This window comes from Prionailurus viverrinus, chromosome A2 (genome assembly GCF_022837055.1).
Source record: "Prionailurus viverrinus isolate Anna chromosome A2, UM_Priviv_1.0, whole genome shotgun sequence".
Classification (NCBI taxonomy): Eukaryota; Metazoa; Chordata; class Mammalia; order Carnivora; family Felidae; genus Prionailurus; species Prionailurus viverrinus.
The window spans coordinates 50,668,026-50,690,435 of record NC_062562.1 but is presented as its reverse complement, the minus strand read 5'-3'; the positions used below and the strand labels follow the sequence as shown (position 1 = coordinate 50,690,435).

The window sequence follows — 22,410 nt, the reverse complement described above, 5'->3', positions numbered from 1 at the left end:
CGGCGGGGCCGGCCCCTGTGCCGCCGCGGCGGCGGCGCGGCTGCACTCTTTCCAGCCCTGCTTGCACTCCCGCCTGTCGCGCCTTGACTGTGGCCGCCGGCGGCAGTGACTCCAGATGGCTACATAGCCCCGCCCGGCCTTGCGGGTGGCCCCCGCCCCATTGGAGCAGCCTCGAGCCTGCCGGGAACCTAACCCCGACCCCAAGTCCAGCTCATACCTTGGGAGTCCCTCCCAGCGCATTTCTCCCTGGCGAAACCCAAAAACCCTTTGAGAGCTGTCCGCGGTGCTGAATGGTTTGGGGCACCTGGTGGGCGTTGGGGACATTTCCTCTTCCTGAACTGCTCCCTGAACAATCTGCTTCTCCCTCTTCCCACTTCCGCCCTGCTTTGGTCTCCGGATAGGAGGACGGTACATTTGTTCTTACTAGCTGTGTGACCTTGGGCAAGTTACTCAACGTCTCTGTGGCCCAGTCTCATTACAATAGTACCTACTTGGTGTGATGTAAAATTTTGAGATAATCCTTAGCTCAGGGGATTGTACACAGTAAGTGTTCAAAATATGTTCACTGCTATTATTTCCCTCCTCTGGGCAGTCACACTGATGACCTCTTTTGTGTGAAGAGACAGAACTCAGTAAATGGCTGTTAGAGCCCTATGAAAAGCCCTTTGCCCATCTCTTTGAACCCTGACTTCATGGTATTAGAGATGCAGACATACTGTGGGGATGCAATCTACTCTATCTAGGTCACACTGCAGATGAGAGTGGTAGTCAGCCAGGTCCATTCTCCCCACATCAATTACTGTCTCCAAAGCCCCAGAAGCCAGTCCCTCCACCAGTCAGGGCTCCGTAAGGCAGGGGCTGCTAGTCACCTGTACCAGGACTGTGCTGCCTGCAGAACTTGTTAAAAATGAAAGATCCTCCACCCCTACCCATTCCTAGCTAATTGAAGGTCTCAGCAACCCCGTCTAAATTCCTCTAGTACTTGGGGAATCTGTGTGAATAGGCTTCCTACATGACTAGGGTCCATTGATGTCTGAGAATCACTGCTCCCACTTTAACCACCTGTGACTACATGTCCTCATCTCACTGAGATTTTCATGGGTCAGGAGTTAAGAGGCACAACCCTGTCTTCAGTTGTCTTTCTGCTTTACCTGCCCCCCACCCCAATCCCTTCCTGCACAAGGAAGAACAGTAAGAACCTTCCAAATAACCCTACAAAGACAGCAATCAAATGAGAATGCAAGAGAGCAGTTGTTCAAAAAGATTTTATTTTGTGATCTGTGTCAAACTGCCTCATTCTCAGTGCAGGTGATCCCCTCCTCTCCAGGAAACAAGAATGGGAAGAGGGAAGTCTTTCGTGAGGTCTCAGCCTTCACAAGGCCCCAGGGAACTTCCCCACAGTTCTGAGAGTTGATGGGAATCCCAACAAAGACTAGGGTGGATGAAAGGCAGTGACAAGAGGGGTGGTGATCACCAGTGAGGAAGCTGGGGGTTGGAGAACCCTGTCCTTGGCCCTGCTTGGCTTTGGGGCTGCCATGTGTATGATGGAGAAGGAGTGAGAAGATTTCCCCCTATCTTGAAGCACCCCTTGTCCGGGCATGGCTTTGATTCTGCTCAGGGCTCAGGTGAGAGGAGCAGGAAATTGTTGTGGGTTGGTTACTTCATAAGGTGCTGCTGCTGGTGCCCCGGAGTCCAACGCCACGGACAAACTGCTCCAGCAGGCCTCCAATGGCACCAGAGGGACTGGGGGCTGCTGCTCGAAGCCCCACTGTGCTGCTGTATGTGGCCAAGAAAGCTGAGCGTACTTCCTGCAGCCGAGTCTCCCGCTCACTGAGGGCTGCAAGCCTATGAGGACGGAGGGAAGGAGGGAGAATGAGTGCGTTACCCTGGGGCAGAGTCCAACATCCTCATGATTATACCACACCACCTATCCTTCTGCATGTGAAAGTTCAAGGCCAGCATCTGTCCTGTGGCCATACTACCTCTGGGGTTCAGGCCACAAATATTTGGCCTTGTTCCCCTCAGCTGTCAGGCTACTGTTCCTGCCTAGAAGCTGCATGTTTTATTGGTGCACTGGGGAGGAGGGGAAGGTAAGCAGGAGGGAGTTAGCCCCAACTGTTGGCTCCCGTTCCTCAGTAAGAGTAATGTGAGGCACACATCATAGACCTAAGGAGAGACCACAAGATGAGGCACCAGGCCTTGGCTGACCAACGGCCTCAGCTTTCTTGAGGCCAGGACCTGGAGCATCCTGGGAGAGAGCTCTTGGCAGTGTTCTGGAGAGGCCCTCAACTGAAAGCTCCTGAGGCTCTACCTACATCTTCAGTCACTGTGATCCCCAGGCAAACTGCTAGGAGGGTGCTGGCTTTTCTGGCAGGATTCCTGTTCTGCTTCCATCTGCTTTTCTTTCAGTGTCCTCTACAAACAGTGATCACAGGTGGAAGACAGGAAGCCTCTCCTCTCTCCCTGCCCTGTAACTGTAAGTCAAGAAGGGGAACAAGTTAAAAAAAAAAAAAAAAAGAAAGGGAACAAGTACATGAAAACTCAGGCCTATCAAAGAATGAAGCTACCTGACACTTTGAAAGGTCTCTAATAGAAGAGAGTACCAGCCACACCCAACCTATGGATTAAAAGGTATGCAGTCTAGGGGTGGGAGGGACATGGAATCAGAGGAAAGGTCAGGAACTCACGTGGTATTCACTGTAACTGTCCCCTGGAGGGCTTTTTCCAGGGGTCAGACTTCTATGACATGAGCCCTTATGTTCCCATCCACCTAAAAATCACAACTAGCCCTGACCACTAACTTATACCAAAATTTCCCCTAAGAGACCAATCCCTGCATAATCCCTCCCAGGAATTTGTCAGAAGTAGCAGCAATGTCTCCAATTCTCAAGCCCAAATGACTTGCACCCTGGGGCTTGGGGAAACAGATGGGAGGTATGAAGATAAATGACAGTCCTAGGGTAGGTATGGGGAGAAGAGACCTAGGGAAAGTACACTGGTGGGAGTGGTATATATGAGTGGGTGAGTGAGTGTGAGAGAGAGACAGAGAAAGGAGCAGCAGGTTCTAGGGTGAAGGAAAGTGAAATAGCTCTTGCAGCAGCACTAAGAAAATGGAGCTGATACTGTATTCCTGCAATACCGTGAACAACTCCCAAGTTTCTCTTGGCACTTGGGGGAGATGTGTGGCCCTAGATCTCCTTTACTTTTTAATTAGGTGTCCTATAGGCTGGAGGCCATGTGTTCTTCAGCTTTTCTTTACAGCATATAACCGGGAGAGATTCAGATTAGTCTGTATTCACATGGAATATCCAAAGGTCTATATGTGTGCATTCTTACTGCCCCTTATTTCTGGGAGGCAGAAGGGGGAGAGATCAGCCTGTTTAGAGATAAGAAAACTGGAGCCCAGAGAGAACATGTGATCTACTTGAGGATACACAGCAGGCAATAGGTAGGCAGGCAGAGACACTCTAGTGCCAGTCCCTCTCAAGAGATGAACTAGCAGACTCAGAGAAGTCAGGGCTGACACCCAATGACATAGCTGGTAAGCAGAGCAGCTAGGAGTTGGACTAAATTCTCTGATAACAAAGCCCAAGCACTAAATCCACATACTGTGTGACTTCACCAGGAATCAACCCTGACCCCACCTCTACACTGCAATTTTGGAAGCCATGAGATAACTCAGAACCTAGCCTTCCTCTGGGAACCACCCAGACCCTGAGGGTTGGCTAGGACATCAGAGAGCTACCCAAGGTATAAATTGTAGGATCTGGGGCTGGAACTCTCATCTGTTCCAAATCACTGTTTCAGTGGTTAATGCCAGTTAAGTGAGGGGTGCTAACAAGTAGGGGCAGAGATGTCTGCTTCTTCTAGGGAGGGCTCTTGGGCCAATTCCATCCTAGAATCCTAAGATCCAGTCTCTGCCTGCCTTCAGCAGCGATTGATCCTTCGTAACTGCCCAGGGCAACTCGCCTCCGGCCAGTCAGCACTAGTGGGTATGAGCAGGATTCTGGTGGTGATGATGAATCCCCAGCACCTGAAGTTCATTCAGCCCATCGAGGGGAGGGGCAGGCCCTGCTTCCCAGGGCACCAGGGTCTCTCCTCTGCCGGACCCATGAAGCAGTAGAGCAGGCAGGGGGCAGCCACTCAGGCAGATACACTATAAGAGTTGGAAGCCCAGTACTGGAGGCTTAAAGGAAGAGGATTTTACAGGCTTGGGATTTAGTATCCCCGTCCAATTCTCTTTCCTGACCAGAAGCAAAAACAGAAGACAAAAGGGGGGAAGGGAATGGCAAGAAACTCTTGATTCTGCTTGGAGGAGCACAGTCCTCGCGCTAACCTAACTCCATTCTGGCTCTGGTCTCCACCATACACCTACTCTCACTACCCCACTGTTCTGATTTCAAAGGATTCGCATGTCAGGCAAAGCCTTGGACAGAAATAGAACCTTCTATAGTTACATTCCAGCCAGCTTTCCCTCAGGGTGTGCCCTGAGACACCCATGGATGAGTTTTGGAAGCTGGAGCATATGAACACACTCTGTAGCACACTTCCTGCACAGCCCATAAGGCCTCTTTCATACCTCAGGAGTCCAGGAGCAGTGAGGTGTACTTAGCTGAGCCACTGGGGAGGGGCAGGGATCCCAGGCCAGCTCCCTGGGGCCAGCTCCCGCCTCACTCCTAACCAACACTCTTGACTGCTCACCAGCTTCTGACATGGGCAGGGGAGCATCCTGCCTTCTCAAGCAAGACACTTACAGACAACTGTTAGGGAGCTCATCCGGGAAGCTGAAAGGGAGAGAGGAGTCTGTGTGCAGGACAGCCCGTTCCTGAATACTGCCACAGCCTGTTACCATCTGCCAGCTGCCAAAGTCTGTGGAGAGAGAGGATCCGGGCAGGGGATGGTCCACTGATCTGGGGCAGAGAGGAGAGAGAGGGGAGATGATGCACAGTCAGTCAATATGCCTGACAGGGGTGGCCCTGGAGGGGTGGGAGGCGGCTATGGTGGTCCTGGGTCATAGCCATAAGGCTCTGTTGGTGGAGCTTCTGTAACATCAAGCACTTTCTTCAAAAGTACAAAAATAGCTGGATAGGTTGTGATGGAGAAAGAAGAGTATAGACCGTAAGACAGATCAGCTGTGAGGATAATGCTTTGTGCAAAGACAGAAGCAGAAGAACACGAGCAAAGCAGAATGAGAAGAGGTGAGCCAGCAACCAAAGCCTCAGGTTAGGGCATGCCTGCCCTGGTGGCTGACAGAGCAAGTACAATCTCAACAGCACCAAATGGAGGGGAGAGCGGGAAAGCAAGCCTGGACGCCCCCAGAACAAGGGATGTAGGATCACCTCTTACTCCCAGCATGCAGATTGGCAAGGTGGGCAAGGCAGAACCCAGGAGCCAGAGGTCTTATCAGAGTGATGCAAGAAAAAGCCTCTTGGGGACAGTGGAGGGTGGTGACCTAGATTGAAGAATAAGGTGATGGGAGCCTTGAGCCACCCCCACCCCCCTTTCTCTGCAGCACCTTCCAGAAGCCATAGTTTGTATTCAGAGGCATCAACCCAGCAAACGCACTGGCTATGCCCAGAGGGAAGGGATGAATCAGGCAGGCAACTTGACAGCTTCATCAGGCCTTTTTCAGATAGAGGAGCGGTGTGCAGGGAGAGGAAAGTTGTATTGGGCATCTGCTGCCACCACCTTCTCGCTGAGAGCTAGCTTCTCTCTACTGTCTCAGGGCAGTAGTCCAGCCAGTGGAAGTGGAGGGGGAGGGGAGGAGATAATAAGACATCAAACAAGGCTCTTTCATCGGCTACCCCAGGTCTCCATCCCCAAGGGTACATCAATTTTGATGTCCGATCCTTTATTCAAGAATAGCAGAAGGTGGGGCGCCTGGGTGGCGCAGTCGGTTAAGCGTCCGACTTCAGCCAGGTCACGATCTCGCAGTCCGTGAGTTCGAGCCCCGCGTCGGGCTCTGGGCTGATGGCTCAGAGCCTGGAGCCTGTTTCCGATTCTGTGTCTCCCTCTCTCTCTGCCCCTCCCCCGTTCATGCTCTGTCTCTCTCTGTCCCAAAAAAATAAATAAACGTTGAAAAAAAAATTTAAAAAAAAAAGAATAGCAGAAGGTGCTTCTTATAGAGACCCAGAAAGAGAGAAGCATGCATAGTGGTGTAGGGTGTGGGGAACGGAGAAGGACCTTCATCGAACTTGGCCCACCCAGTTAGCTGGCATCAGGGTCTCCTAGTTTGAGGCAACAGCCCTCATAAGTGGCCAGCACAGGCTCATCCTCAAGCAGCTGCCACCTAAGTGATGCTCTGGCCAGGTACTGTATCTCTGGTAATCCTTAACCATCTTTATCTAACAGAGAGAAAAATGGCAGTTCAGACAGGGGAAGACATTTGCTCAAGGTTCCATAGCCAGTGAATGCAAGAAGAGCTTTTTGAAGGCAAGTTTGATAACAGATTTGTCCTACAACAGAACCACCTTGAGACCAGAGAAAACAGATGGTTTTCTACGTTAAAGCTGCCATGAATAGGAACCCCCTGCAACACAGAGACTTCCACATTCATCATTCCTGCTAAACCCTGGAAGGTTTGTGACAGCAGCATTAGGGATGAGAACAGGACGTGGTCTGCTACCTAGTGGAAGCCCCTCGTGCCCTAGAAAGAAGTGTTTTCTTGTTTCTAGATGGAGAAACTTGGTAGGGCTCAAGCAGTCTGTAAATCAAAGAGACAGCTGCCCAGGAGAGGGTAGACCACATGCCACAGTCTGGTATTTTCTCTCTGCTTCCTCCAGGTTATCCTGGGCCTTCAGTCAGCATAACTCCCCTCAGGTCAGCATGGCTCCACAAATCTATCTCATCTACTGTTCAAACTTCAGGGCAGAGTTTCTCTTCCAGTTTTAGCGGTCTGTAGGAAAACAACTGCTAAACACCAGAGTTTTGAAGGGACAGATGGGATGCTGAGTAGGATGGGGCACTCCTGAAAACACGTAAGTTTCTCTTGCTCGCTGCCCCCCTCCCTGGGCTATCAGAAACTCACACTACCAATGGAAAAATGACAGGAACATGGAATGTGAGGATTCCTAGTCCCCTAAGCTAGGCACTTCCTTTTACTCCCCCTGTGTCCAGCAGTTAGCACCGCCCAGGCAAGAACCACGTTTGGAGTGGCCAAGGGATAGCTGTGGAATGAAGTAGGCAGCACACATAGCAATAGGGGGACATAAAGCCATCTCAACAAGCAACCATCTTTTGCATCTTGTACAAGAGTGAGCACACAGGCTGCAGATGAATCTTCCTACTTGAGGCTTTTGTCAAAGGAAGGGTTGCAAAGCAACTGTTCAGCTCCTGGGTTTAAGAGCAAGGGACTATGCTAAGCAGAGAGGTGCTCTGAAGTGCCAGATTAGCTGGCTGGAGGGGACACCTAAAGATGAAAGCAAATAGTCACTAGAACAAGTGACTGCACCTCCTGAGTAATAAAAAGGAAAACTTTCAAGACGGTCTCAGTACCCAGGTATGTTAACCAGCTTTATCAAAACTCCACACTCTTCTGCCCTGGTTCTTTACTCAAGCACAAAGCAGCAGAAAAAGAAGTCTGAGTTCTAGCTCTTCCAATCTCCTGCCTACAGGACAAGGGGGAACATGGGGCCAAGCTATTCTCAAACTGGAGAACTGTGGAGCCAATGATTCTTCCAAGGTCATGTGTCCACATCCCTGAAGCTCAGAGGGCTCCTGTCTCTGCCCAGGAGACTAGAGCCACAACTCCCATCTTTCCCCACCTCCCATCTTTCCCCACCTCCTGTCAGGCACCCAGTGTGGGCAGGACTCAGGCAGGTATCTTTTAGACAGTCTTTTTGGAAGGAGGTACAAGAATATCCATACAAGCAGAGCTGGCCCCAACCCATACAGCTGAGGCAAGAATGAACAGGTCTGGCCTGAGTGCATGGCCTGGCCTTTTACCTAGCAGCCTAGTGCCCTGACATGGCCTGTATGCCATCAGATATGTGAATAAGGACAGGTCCTTTACCACAACTGTTTACTGAGCATTTATGGAAAGGATGAGTATTTACTATGTGCTAGACACTACGCTCCATTATCTAATTAAAATTTTTTTTTCTTAACGTTTATTTATTATTGAGAGACAGAGAGAGACTGAGTGTGAGCAGGGGAGGAGCAGAGAGAGAGGGAGACACAGAATCTGAGGGAGGCTCCAGGCTCTGGAGCTGTCAGCACAGAGCCCGATGCGGGGCTCGAACTCACAAACCACGAGATCATGACCTGAGCCGAAGTCAGACGCTCAACCGACTGAGCCACCCAGGAGCCCCTCCATTATGTAATTTAAACCCAAACTTAGGTAAGCCAGGATCATTACTTGAACTTTAAAGGTGGAATGAAAAAACTGAGCTCAGCAGGGAAGTGATTTTTCCAAGTTACAAACAGCTGGCGGACAAAGCTGGGACTAGCCTAAGCCAGCCTCATGATACACTGATCTTCCTTCCTGATAAAGGGTGGGAGGGACTTCAGGGATTGGTTCAGGGATGGGCACATCATTTCCAACTGGAATAAAGCACAGAGCTTCTGATCCATGATTAGAAAAGAGGTCCTTTTGTGATTCCTGGATGTGACAAAGGAAGCAGGGTGTCCTAGAAGTGGCTGTTCACCATTAGGGAAGCTGTCAAGGCAGAGCTAGCATGTAGAAGAAGGGAAGGGTAAAGAACCACAAGAAAATGGAGCTGGAGCCTTGAACAGACTACACCGGAAGGTCATTTTTCCACTGGACTTTTCCATAAGAACCAAGTTTTCCTTTATTGTTTAAATCTATTGAGATGGGTTTTCTGTTAATTGCCTCTGGGAGCACCTGAAATGATGCTGATGCAGAAGGCTTGAAGGTACACAGCTAGGAAGAACCTGGGTGTTGCCCATCTAAACCTCTCATTACACAGATGAAAAACAGAAGCCCAAAGTCCTCAAGTGACATGTCTGAAGTCATGCAGGGAATGACTATCTGAGCCAAGACCTAAAATCCCAAACTTTGAGAAGGCCTGGATGTCACCTCTAATCTACACTTATGCCCTACCAACCCTCAAGCCTCCAGATGATGGTTCCAGAGCCTCTGCCTAACTGAATGCTTCCAGGAATGGGGAAGCATCAGTTTTCCCCAACCCACACTTTAAACAAACATCAGTGTGTGTGTGTGTGTGTGTGTGTGTGTGTGTGTGTGTGTGTGAGAGAGAGAGAGAGAGAGAGAGAGAGAGAGAGAGACAGACACCGAGAGACCGAGAGAGAAAAGGAAGGAAGGAATGAAACTGCATTCCTGCAGCAGCCCAAGAAATCTTTTATGGCTCTAAGTGTCTAAGTGTCCTTTTCTGGGTCTTAAGCTGGCAATGCCCTCTCACCACTCATCCTTGATTTGGAGCTATGGTCCCATGCAAGACCATGTTACACATGAGACAGGAACCCTATGTGTTGCAGAAAGCAATCTGGTTTCTCTGCCTCATTAAACACAGCCCAGGACAGAGCTCAATGGTTATACTGAGCAGTTGGTATGTGGTGAAAGATGGGGAAAGAGCAGCTAGCTGGGCAACAGAAGTTGGTTCCTATGTTTCCACTTAGCTATTCAACCAGGCTGCTGGGTGTCCCTTAGCCAAGTTAATCTGCTCTTTAGGCAGCTTGGCTTCAAGCTGGGCTCAGTGGTGGCACCATCCCTCCTCAGGCGTGGACAGTGCTGTGCTAGCAACCCCCCACCCCTAAAGATGTCTGACTCAGGAGCAGAGACCAAGGCCACATGGGGCTGAGCCATTTAGTAACCAGGACCTTGGGAGGCACATGAGCTCAGAGCAGTGGTCTTGCCTCCTCCCAGCCCCCAGCCCTGTAGCTGATGAGAGATTTAACAACAGTCCAGAAATGCAGCTCAATCAGAAGCTGCTGCATGGCAACTAATAATGCAAAAGAGCCACAAGTCTTCTCAGAGAGGAGTACAGTGTTGGGGCTGGGTAAGAATTAGCACCCCACAGAACTTTCTTCCCAGCACAACACCTACTTCTTAACTGTGAACAAAGCTTCGCTGACTCTTTTCATAGGAAAATCCTGCTTTAAGAGAGAATTCGGAGCATATGAAACCCAGAGAATTCACATCATGAGGGAAATTTCAGCTGTCACAGATAGGGGTTCTTTCCATGCAGTTCCCCCTGCTGCATTAAAAAGCTGATTGGCTGTTGTTACCTAAGAGAGGCAGGCAGGGAAGCTAATGACAGGATCCCTCAGGCACTTTAAGATAAAAGAGACTAAATTAATTTTAATGTTAATGGAAATACATAATTAGAATGCTCCAAATCTGAATAATCTAGTCTTTCAAAACCTCTGGCAAACAGGCTCCCAGTCCAGAACCTTGTTGCCTGGCCAGACCAGCTGGGCTCCAAGCAGGCATTCCCAGAATAGACTGGCAGAGCCAAACACCTCAAAGCAGCCCTGCCCACGCCTCTCCAAGGCCTTGTGCCCCACTTTGGCCCAGCTATCCCAGTCTCGACTATGCCAAGCACACAGGGCTGTGAGGCCAGAGGACTCCCCCAGCCCTCCGGTCTCCTTAGGGAGGGGCCTTTGTAGCTCTCCTGGGCCAACCCTCAGAGTCTGAGCCACCCAGTGCAGGCAAAACCCACTGTGACGCTGACGAAAACTATCACAAGATTGAGAAGTAGGATTTCTTGGCAAGAAGAAGGGGTAATAAAAAGCTAGGGTGTGGGAAGAGGTGATGGAGTGCCACCTCAGCGGGAGCCCCTAGCAGCTGGATAGTTGAGACTGGAGCAGGACCTGAGAGGATAGGAGGAATCTTCTGGTCTCTTTCCCAGTTGTCTAGCAATGCTGCACAGGCAGGAAGGGAGGTAGGGACAGTGAGTAAGAGTTCCAGCCCAGAACTGCGAGGGTTATGTAGAGCCACCGCAGCCCTCGAACAGGCCTGAGGAAAGCTGGGCGTGCAGACAAGGGTGCCATGGCAGCAGGCACACAGGACAAGAACGCGCACAGGCCTGTGACTTGTCTGCCCAGCACCCGCTCTGCTCAGCCACCTTCACCAAACCTCCTGTGGGGTCAAAGGAGTTATAATCTTTGTTTAGTGGATGCAGCTATAGCCCTGGCAGACATGTGAGTGCTCTGGGTCCTCTAAAGGTGAGCACGGGGGACTCCTTGGGCCCGTGCACTCTGCGGGGCTCCTACTAGCCTACAGCTGTCCTCCTCTGCCTGTGTGGAGAAGGGCACCCTTCCTCCACTGCCTGCCTTTGCCCAAGGAGAAAAACCAGAGGATGGTGATGGGAAGAGGGTTCCAGAAATTTCAGGTCTTTCCTTGTAACATGCCTGTGACTTTGGGGCTTGGTTTCCTTACTGTTAACATGCATGCTGGTAAGACCTGAAACTTTTGGAGCAGTTCATTTCAGAGCTGGGCTCGAATCTGGGCTAGACTCTAAGGCTCATGCTCTTTATGCTAAATGCCCCTTTCTCCTTGGAATTTCTTAAGGACCTCTTAAGCCACACCCTGCTTTGTTCTCTCCAGAAGGGCCAGACATTCTCAAGACTTTAGAGAACAAAGCAACTCACAGGATCCTTTCCCTGTATGTATGACATGGAAAATATGGCAATGCTAGGAAATGCTTTCCCCAAGTGCCAGGCCATCCCTCAGTCCTAAGCCCCTACCTACCCAGTGCTCAATTTCAATCTCTTATAGGAAACATTATTTCTGCAGCATGCTCCAGCCACACTTGTCCATCTGGCTGAGCACTTCTCAGATGTAGAGTCTCCCAAGGTTCACCCGAGCCACACACATCTAGCCTAGCTCACTACTGTCTATTCTCCTCACCGCCCCTCCAACTCAGACATGGAATATGAGGACCAAAAAGGACTTTGAGGATCTGGGTCCATCTCTTGAAACAGAATGTGAGGGCCCAGGGGCTGAGACCTGCCAAAGGCAATAGGTGGAGGCAGCCCTAACCCCCTGCTCATCACACTGTAACCAGTACAGCTTCTGGATTCCCTATCTGCCAGGGCTCTGGGAAGGAGTCTTCAATCGGTGCTGCAGACTAGCTCTTACCCAAACACTAACACATCCTCCAAATAGGGGTGGGCCTGCAAGCCTGGCCAACCCCTCTGGCCTCCTGGGTACACTGCTGACCAGGCTGCATGCCAAGGAACCACCTGAGACACCAGCTCAGGGGCTGAAACCCCACTCTCCAGGCTTATTAAGAGGGGAGGGCTAACTACCTCCACCATTAGGGGCTTTGGAGCTCCTCACCTGGGTTTGGGGACCTCCAGGGGACTGCTACCCATCCTGAAAAAGTCAGAATGGTTCGAGGATGAGGAGCTGGAAGACTTGGCTTCCCCCAGCCCCTGGTGGGAAGGCAGGCGGTCCTCTGAGGGCTGTGACCGGTTCCAGAGCACACTCTGTGGAGAGGATGAGTGGCTCTTCCTCCTGCAGTAGAAAGAGTAGGGCTGTTGGCCAAGGGGCCACCCCAGGCAAGCCCTCTGCCCACTTTTACCAAATCTCAGGGCCCGGTCCTTCCTTCTACTGGGAAAATGCCACATAAGAATGGGTATACATTAGTATTCCCTCAGGCTTGGCTATGGGCAGCAAGAGCTGGGTCTTCAGAGGGACTGTGACATCCAAATAATGCTGGCCTACTGGCCTCAGAGCACATGCTAGATTTGTAACTAATAGCTCAGAAACTGCCCCTCCTTCCAAATGTTATGCAAAATTTTGAGTCATTTGTCTAGAGACAGAGTCAGCAGATTCTCAGAGGAGTTTACCCTCCAACAAGTCCCCAATTCCCAATCATCATTTTGTAGTCCCTTCTCATTTTCTTCTTTTCTCTACTTGCCCCCCACCCCCACCCCACCCCCCGCAACCTCCCAGGCAAATGATACAAGGGAGCTCCTCCAGGGAGTCTTCTTAACACCAGCCTCCCCTCACCCCACCCTGTCTGCCCAGCCCGGCAGCTTCTTTCTTCATCTCACAGAGAGCCCCAGTCCTTTATGTTCCTGGGCCACCACGGACAGTGCCCCTCACCAACCAGATGGCTGGCCTCTGAGGTCCAGGAGAGACAGCAGGACAGGGAGCTGTGCTCTCAGCCCTACTGTCGGGGGTCCCTTTTGTTCTTGGGGCTCCCTGGAGCTGGTGGCCCTGGGCCACAGCTGTGAGCAAGCTTAGTTCCAGCCTGGCCCCTCACCAAGCTGCCTGAGTCTGTGCTCCTGCAGGGACCAGCTCCACGGCCTCATAGGTGAAACTCCCGGCGGCTCCTGGGGAGCTCTCCATGACCAGAGAGAAGTCACTGCCAAGGCTGGTGGTGCTGCCACGGTCCTTTCGTCCTGAAAGAAGCAAGTGCCATCAGTCAGCACATTATCTTCTCACACTACTGGTCCCCCACTTCTTCCATACCATACAGCTGGAAAGAGAAGTTTCTAGAACAAACAGTTCCTGTGTGGTCTATACTAAGAAATATGCACAGAGGAAGGGAAACCTGCTGGGGCCTGTAACTCACTCAGCATACAGATATCTTCCAGAGTGAAGCCTGCGTCCCGGGCTGGTAAACTCTTCCTCCTGTAAACAGAAACCAGAATAGTGAATTACATTCGGGGCCGGGGGCTCTTTTGTCATCCCCATGCCCAGCATGCTGCTTGCCCGGGAAAGAAGCTCCAACTCACTGACAACTCAATGAGACATGTCCTACCTAGAGTGTTGCAAAACATCAGGCCACTTCTGAGAGGCCAGCAAAGTCTGACTCCTTCCTTTCACCTTGTCCCCCCAGAGTTCAATCTGGTCCAACACACCTAAGAGCTTGGATTTGGAAGGCAAGTGAATTCAGAAAAGATACCAACTCTCACAGAGGTCGTAAGGGAACTGCCAGACAAGACTCCTGTGCTTCCCAGGCTGGAGGCAGATTGTTCCACGATGGTGGGCTGCACAGCGACGCAGACACACCGCTGCAGCAGCCCAGGGAAGGGCAGGCAGAAGAATTTGCCTCAGCCAGAGACTGGGGTGTCGGGAGTCCTCCTGTGCTTCGGCTGGCTTTTCCCTGCAGCAGTGTGCCCTTAGTCACCAGAGACCACTCCTTGGTCCGAAAGCCCTTCTGCTAGTATGACTGCAGGCAGACCCCAGCCCTGCCTCACAGGCAGAAGAGCCTCTTCCCTGACTAGATGTCACCAGGGATCCCTACCCTGGCCTCAGAGGTCAGCTTGCCAAGCAGGCAGGGAAGCCAGGCAAGGCTAAGACAGTGAGTGAGACCCTGCCTACCCTTCCCAGAATGGTCCTTCCCAGAGCGCCCTGCCCAGAGTGAGAGAAAAGCCTTCTCCTCACCTCTGTGTCTTCAGAGCAGAGAACTCCTCAGAGATGATATGCTTCAAAAAATTGAAGCAGAAGAAGAAAATCTGAAGAAACCAAAAAGCAATACACATGAGAAGACAGCTTTCTCCAAGGAAGAGAATCTAGCAGCCAGCCACCTGGTCAGCCTGCTGACAGTTAACAGCCCTGCCTCGGGGACCCTGATGGATACTCTGCTCTATAAACAGTACAGGTGGGAAAGGGCTTAGCAGACCGGGCAGATGTGCCTGGGCGGAGCCAAGGAAGGTTTCATACATGGGTAATCCACGGAGTTTTCCAACCGCCTTCAAATTCAACATGCATGTTCTCAAGCTACTGAAAAGGATAAAGAGAATGGCAGCTTTCCCCCTCAGTCTCTTCTAAGAATCCCAAGGAGAGAGGCTAACCAGGAAGAACAGCTGGGAGAGAGATTATTTGGGGGTGAGATTAATGGACAACATGGGAACATAATGGAAGGGAAAGGGATCAGATTTTGTAGGGGAAACACCCAGATATAGTAGTTCAAAACGACCAGGGTTCAGGGACAGCCATGATCTGGCTCAGAATCTGAGATGGGCACAGGCAGGAAATGCTTCTGACCTCTAGCTGCATCCCCACCACTCTGGGCAAATTCCCTCTCTTCCTTTCCAGCCAGTGCCCTAGTCAAATGGGCCTCCATGAAGTGCACAAAGGCAGTCTCTGGGGGCGGGGCGCCTGGGTGGCTCAGTCGGTTGAGCAGCTGACTCTTGATTTCCACTCAGGTCCTGATCTCACGGTTCATGAGTTCGAGCCCCTTGTCAGGCTCTGCCCTGAGGTGACAGTGCAGAGCCTGCTTGGGATTCTCTCTCTCTCCCTCTCTCTGCCCCTCCCCTCTGCTTGCATACGCATGCGCGCACTCTCTCAAAATAAACAAATGTTTAAAAAAACGCAGTCTCTGCACTTTTTAAATAAACTCCACAGTGACTCCGAAAGGTGTGGCCCATCAAACCCTCACTCAGATAAACACCCACACACTATCCCAGAACCCCAGACGATTTCCTCAAACAAACAACCCCCACCCCCACCACCAAAAAGGGAGGGCAGGTACCCAGGTGGGGTCAGTATGAAAATGTGTGTTACATAAAATTAAATAGGTGTCTTCACCACAGACTCTTTTTTAAAGTCTTTAATATGCCAGTACGCTGTGAACCTCGAGGGCTGGAGACAAGGACAGAGTGCTGTGTAAGAGGCCCCTAGGTTTTGTTTTTTTGTTTGTTTTAAAGCATCAGTGTCTGGAGTGTCTGGTTGGGGTAAGGGAAAAGCCCAGGCATGCTTGGGTGGCTCAGTTGGTTGAGCATCTGACTTCAGCTCAGGTCATGATTTCACGGTCCATGAGTTTGAGCCCCACATCGGGCTCTGTGCTGCAGCTTGGAGCCTGGAGCCTCCTTCAGATTCTGTGTCTCCCTCTCTCTTTGCCCCTCCTCCACTCATGCTCTGTCTCTCAAAAATGAATAAATGTTAAAACATTAAAAAAAAAAAAAAAAGCCCACACCCGGAAAACTGACCCTCCCAGCTGAGAAGACCCTCTTGTTTATGCTGAGAGATGGCCAGGGTCTGAATCCAGACCCTGCTGGGCTCAGCCTCATCCACTGTCCAGTTTCTGAAGGCAGAATCTGCCTTCCTTTGGGGGTGAGGGAGATGGTGTGGTGTGCAGAATGCTCTGGAGCACCAGTGAGTCTCAAAATGACAGGCTGCAAAGGGGCTTTATGTGCCAATTTCAATGCCAAAGTCACCGCCTCTGACAGAGTTCATGGAGGCCTCTGAGGAACAGGCTTATGAGCTCTGCAGCCCTGGCAGATGCGATAAGCACTCAGAAGAAGAGATCTGGAAGGGGAGAGGAGCTGCTGAGAGGGAGGAACAAAAGGAGGAGGCACAAGATAAGATGCTTGGAAAGAAGGCAGCCTCAGGAGGGTGAGAAAGACGTTTCAGGAAAAGGGGGGTGGGTGGACAGGGGGCAGAAAAGAAAGCGCTAACGCTGTGTGACAGCTCCCACACTGGGCACCTAGACTCATTCTCTTTGTGAGGCAGCACAATTAACACCAGGAGACCCAAGGTTAATCACATTACTCAAGGTCACCAGGTAATAGGTGGGAAAACCAGGGTTCAAACTCGGGTCTGACTCCCGGTCTGTGCGCTGGGCAAACAGGCTGAAAAACAAGCCCACCAAAGAGGCAAAGACTGCAAAAAGCAGAAAAGGATGGGGTGTGGAGACGACAGAGAGGGAAAGAAGGGACGGCACCCAGAGAGTAAGGGAACCCTGGAGCCCTGCTGGCTGTGCCTGGTCTGGGCCTGGGGTGGTGGTGAGCAGTTGGGCAAGACTCTGCTTAGTCGGCTGGCCCTGGGGCTTCAAAGCTGCTGACTGGGTGTGATGAGGAAAAGAGACAGGAAAGAGCCTCTGGGTTGTAGCTGTAGGGCTGAGGGGCCAAGGAAAAGCTTGTAACTTGGTTCCATAATTGAGTGCAGAAAACAAGGTCACCCATAAGAAAAATGGCAGCAAAAGCAAGGGGAAGAGAACTGACAGATGAAGTGATTGCAGCCATGTGGGCAAATGTCTTATCTCTACCTCAGGGAGAAGAACAGAGGGTCAGGACTGGGGCTATAGTGCTGGTGCTTTTCGGGCCGTGCTGCCCAATCCCTACACAATGGAGCAAGGAACTGCTCCCTCTGTGTGGACACCAAACAGAAGTCACACTAATGGTCTCAGGGCCCAGGTGTTTACTCATAGTACCCACCTCCTCTCCTTTGCTGAGCCGATCTACCAACATGTGCCTGAAACAAGAAGGTGAGGAGGTCAAAGAGAGCAGCGCCATGACAGGAGGTCAAAGGGGGACTGCAGTCACAGTGGGGAGACCCTGGCTTTGGCACTACAACCTCAGGTGGGGCCTAACAAGCACCTTCAGGCTTCCCCAAAGAGGAGGGATGTCTTCACCTCTAGCCCTGTCACACAAGCCACCACACCCAAATACACTTGGAAACGCAGTTCCCAAGGCACTGCCCCCACCCAACAACCTGACATTCCCCAAAGGCTTACCCAAAGAGGAACCAGTCGTAGGCCACAGTCAGGTAGAGGATCTCAGCAGGCTTTAGGGATGTGTGGATAAGCCCATCCTGGAAGAAACCAGAGAGACCGCCAAGTTTAGAAAGGTGACCCCCACGATAAAGCCCCCTCCTTGTCTCAGAAGCTGAACTGCAACCACAGACGCAGTGACAACCAGGCTGCCCCAAAGCCCCAAGAACAGTGTTGAACCCAGCACTTGCTCTCAACACTTGGGGTCCCTCACTCCAAATCTCGATTTTCTGGAGACAGTCCTAATTCTCCCAAAGGGTAGATCTTGGTAGATGGCCTCTGAAAGCTCCCTGACTCCACAGCCCAGCCCATCCATACTCACAGCCCACAAGGAAAGGCGCAGGAGAGAGATGAAGAGTGGTGTCCGGTCCCAGCCCGAGATACAGTGTACCAGCAGCCCGCTGTCATCTACTCAGGAACCACACAACAGGAGGCCCAGAAGAAAAGCACATGAGTGGATGAGTAGGGGACATGCTCCCGCCCTGGCCTAGTGTCAGAAAGCCAGGCTAGCCCTACTCTCCTTCTTCCTGGTGGGCCTCTCCAAGATTCGTCTCCAACCTAGTTCTGGAAAGGGGTGGGTGATAGGCACCTGTCTCTGTACACAGCATTTCTTCTTTCTTGTGGCTATCTTTCTAGGTACTTCTTAGAAAGCAATGCTGCCCAAGCAGGTCTTTTAGGTGAGGCTGGTCTGCAACTCCCCACCTGGGGCCCTACAGGTACTCTGAGGGAAGACGATTCTTCACTGTGCAGGGCTTTCCCAGGAACTACAGGACATTTGGGATCCTTGGCTAAGGACCCACTAAATGCTAGCAGGCTTTCTCCAATTCCTACAACAGCCACCTCTCCAGAGGTCCCCTTGAGGGGCAGTACTGCCCAGGTAGAGAACCACTGCCTAATTCCAGAGGCTGGTATGACTTTTTTCTACACCTGGCCACAGTGACTGGTTCAAGGATGGGCACTTGACCCAAACTGGGCCAATGAGCATGAGCTCTGGGACAGAGGCTCGCTCTCTCTTCAGGGGAGGTAAGATGGCAGGATACAAGTCAAGAATGGGTGCCAGCCATGAAGCTAACCAGAAACAAGGAGAGTGGGTTTGAGAAACAAGGAGATTCTTTGTGACATTTCTTAGGCACCTGGCTCTGCTGTGGGGCTTTCTTGGTTATATAAGCTAACATGTTTTTACTTGTTTGAGCAAGAGCAACCCCACAGAAGTCTTGACTGGTATCAATGAGTCCACCAGCCCACCCTAGAGACACTGAGCATGACAGACCCAACCAATCACAACAGCCAAGCTGCCTGGAGTACCATCTGGAGAACACGCCCTCTAGGGACTTTTGTGTGTGCCCAGTAAGAAACCAGGACTGATTTTTCTCTCATCTTTCTGAATTAGAAGAGGCATTTCTGACCCCACACACAACACTGATGATCAAAGGTCAGCTGCCCTTAGTGTAGAAACACTGTGTGTAGTTCAGATGGTAAGTAGTGCACAATGTAGTTTTCTAAGGTTTTGGGGAAGAGGAACAAGGATGCCAATGGACAGGGGAATCCCCAAATCCTTTTCCCATAAAGCAAAAGGTAGGTGTGTGACCCCAACAAACATGTTCACAGTATCATGACCTGGGAATACCCAGAAGGTCCAATGGCTTGAGAGTTCACACAGAGGCAGACTCACCGTCGCTGTTAATTATGGAAAGCAGCAGTTTCAGGTAGTTTTGTGTTTGTTGCACCAGGTCCCAACTCTGTTGAAGAATGATAAAAGGTCTCTTGGTATTGATATTTAACTCAGGGAATTCAACGGGTTTGAAAAATAAAATCCAATAGTTATTCTGAGGCAACAAGACCCAGGATCTTGGTCACTGTCCACAGGCCCTAAATCCCAGATAATCTGACATTTCACTCCCCACTCCAAGAGGTCTCTCCCTGCACCCTTACCCTGTGGGCCACCATCACCCTGTGCTCTAACACGATGTGATGGTGAGGGATGGGAAGCCACGCAGGGGCCTGGGCAACTCACAGCCCCACACCCAGCAGCAGCTACACGTTAGCCTCCTCTAAGCCCTGGGCTCCCAGCACGGCTTTCCACGGAGTTGGTGGCAGCAAACAAAGAGCCTGAGCCTACAACCACTGCTGCCAAATGCAAAGAGCCATTCTTTCACCCATGATGACATCAGAGAAAATATCAACCGTCTCATCGACCATGTGGCTTTCATGTTTTACTGCTATTCACTGCAAACTCTGTCCTTTGATGAATAATAAGTATAGTCTGTTTGGCAGACAAGATCTTTTAATACAGGAGGTCCATGAGGTGGGAGATGAAATATAAGAAAAACTGCAAAGAGATGGGAACTTCTGTTCTAGCCCAAGCAAAAGGTCCAAACCAGACGCTCTGAGAAAAAGTCTACTGGAATCTGGAATTCCATGGGAGGGCCTGACCCGATTCTGAGTGCCCGTTCCCCTAGCTGGGGGAAGCCTCCTAACACAACTACGTATCATTGTTCTGGGGCTGTGTGGAGAGGGCAGCAAGTGCCAGTGAGAAAGCACTTCCTGGGGGAGGGTGAACATGGCACCTGTAACCATAATGGTTTTCCCAGGAATTTAAAACAGGCTCATTTACCTGACCCTCCACAGCCCCTGGAGAGCTCTGACCCACTTTCAGCAGCTCTTGAGATGGTCGCTTGCAGCACTGCACTAATAAAGTTGCTACCCGTAGCAGCACAGGGGTCTTGTCACTCATCTGGCTCAACCTGTCATACATACCATTGCCAACAGACTTCCTCTGAGCTGTTGATTCTTTTTAAAAAAAATTTTTTTTTTCAACGTTTATTTATTTTTGGGACAGAGAGAGACAGAGCATGAATGGGGGAGGGGCAGAGAGAGAGGGAGACACAGAATCTGAAACAGGCTCTGAGCCATCAGCCCAGAGCCCGACGCGGGGCTCGAACTCACGGACCGCAAGATCGTGACCTGGCTGAAGTTGGACGCTTAACCGACTGCGCCACCCAGGCGCCCCTGAGCTGTTGATTCTTGTGGGTGAGGAAAAGCAGGAGGGGGAAGGGAGGAGGCAGGAGCTATGCAACAGCACAAAGTCTGGGGAGGTCAGGTAAGCCGGGGAAGACTGCAGCAGCCAGAAGGCAGGAAGTGACCCAGGGCTGTAGCCTGCAGAGCTCTGGTAACTACGGTGGCTACCGGAAGGGGATACCAATGACCAGGGAGAGGCAGCAGATTCACTGTGCCCAGTGCTGGGGTAGGAACCAGAGGCTGGAGGGGGGGAGGGGGAGCTCTGGGTTGGTAGAGGCCCAAAGTCCTATAGCTAATCTGAGCTGGGGCAGAACCCAGCCCTGCCAGACTGGGAGAGTCACCTTTGCAGTCACGTGCTATATACTACGGGGACTCTCTTCCTAAGCGCTCCATGAAAAAGTCTCTGGGGATAGAGCGGAGCACCATGCCACTGCTTATGTGTCTATGCTTGGAGTACTCTTCCCCATGGCTGGCAAACTCTTACTCATCCTTCAAAAGCCCACCCCTGTTATGTTCTATTGAGTCTTCAGCAGCCATAGATCAATACCTCTGCTGCCCAGGTGACGGTTATGTTTTGCCTCTTTTCCTAGACTGAGCCTAGTGAGGGCGGAGGCGGTTTTGGAATCCTTTGCATCCTCAAGGCTTAGTGCTTTGGGATGAGGAGTAGAATGTTACCTCTCTATTCATGGTCAGGCTCCAGCTTGAGGAGAAGCAGGCACTGGAAGGGGCCTTGCAGCCCAGAAACAATGAGCACACCTCTAAGGAATTCAATCTGGTTATGTGGAGGGCAGCAACACCAAAACATGTACTGCCAGAAGTGTTCCCACACTTGTGAACACGAACTGAGGGCCCCCCCCCCGGCAAACAGCAGGGTCCATGATGGCCTGGGCCCTAACAGGGCTGCAGGAGAGGGAAGACAAGGAGAACTGCCGCCAGTGTGCTGACTAAAAGGCACCTGTAGGATCCTGCAGGACCATACAACCAGCCAGCAAGTTGAGCGTAGCATGATCCATGGGGATCAGGAGGGAAGCTTCCTGAAGGTGGTGACATCCATATAAGAGGGAAGGGAAAGGAGACAAGTGTTTCTGTCAGAGGGAACAGCATGCGCAAACCAGGAGAACACTCTTCTCTAAGGGGCTAAAAGGAGGCCAGTGTGACTGGAGGAGAAGAGGGAGAGGACGGCTAGTCACCAGAACAAGGCTGAACTGTGTGGAGCTGAGCAGCCCACATAAGGGTCACTGGACTGTAATCTGAGGAAAATGGGAAAGTCAGTGGCACATTCTAAGGAAGGGGTGACAATAATGACCTTTGACCATCATTTGAGTACTGCTATCTACCAGGCCCTACTCAAGTGCTTTACGTTCACGATTTCTAGTCCCGCCTCAGGGTGGCCCCACTCAGATGTGAGATGCCAGGAGATGACGGGGCCTGGACTAGGCTTAGTGGTACAACAGATGGAGGCAAGGTCTGGAGAGTTTCACCAGGGGCAGAGATTTATAGAACCGATGACCCTGGCAATGGAGGTGGGAGGAAAACCCCCCAAGTTTCAACTTTGAGTATCTGGGTAAGTGGTGGACGGCCGGGGGATGCTGTGGGTTGTAGCCAATTCCATTTCAGGAATCCTGCATTTAGGGTGTTGCCTGAAAGGACACTTGTAAGAGGTGATGTAGGTGTGGATCCCCAAGAAAGGCCTGACCCAGAGTTCCAGGCGTGGTGACCTAGCAGGGGGTAACAGAGTGGATGGCAGACAAGATCACCTGGGGAGGTAAGGAGGAGTAACAGGGAGTCCTGACACTCGTGCTGAAGGGGCAGACAGGGCTGAGCCTACATATGGACTGAGGAAGAGGATGGTAGGAGGACCAGTGAGACTCAGGGTCTGAGCAATACTGGAGAGGCAGGCATTGCGGGAAAATGCCCTGCCCGCCTACTTTTTGTGCCCAGGATTTTATTAGTGTTCACTCTC

At 51.4% G+C, this 22,410-nt stretch overlaps 2 protein-coding genes across 13 annotated transcripts in view; both read right to left on the bottom strand.

The window, feature by feature from the left end:
- CPNE9 (copine family member 9) overlaps window positions 1-12,391 on the bottom strand; it is a 31,061-nt gene extending 18,670 nt beyond the window's left edge. The window contains exon 1 of the mRNA XM_047850037.1: window positions 12,263-12,391. The gene's annotated coding sequence lies outside the window, so the exon portion shown is untranslated. The remainder of the gene's footprint in view (window positions 1-12,262) is intronic.
- MTMR14 (myotubularin related protein 14) overlaps window positions 1,250-22,410 on the bottom strand; it is a 45,329-nt gene continuing 24,168 nt past the window's right edge. For 4 of the 12 annotated variants that reach the window (XM_047850024.1, XM_047850025.1, XM_047850036.1 and 1 more), the window contains 10 exons: window positions 19,102-19,168; window positions 17,752-17,837; window positions 17,394-17,470; window positions 17,095-17,131; window positions 14,321-14,391; window positions 13,506-13,564; window positions 13,194-13,332; window positions 12,263-12,439; window positions 4,755-4,910; window positions 1,250-1,845 (listed from right to left, as the gene is read on the bottom strand). In XM_047850024.1, coding sequence (XP_047705980.1) covers window positions 1,662-1,845; window positions 4,755-4,910; window positions 12,263-12,439; window positions 13,194-13,332; window positions 13,506-13,564; window positions 14,321-14,391; window positions 17,095-17,131; window positions 17,394-17,470; window positions 17,752-17,837; window positions 19,102-19,168 — 1,053 coding nt within the window. In that variant the 3' untranslated portion in view covers window positions 1,250-1,661. The other 8 variants (XM_047850027.1, XM_047850028.1, XM_047850029.1 and 5 more) reach the window with 7 other exon arrangements.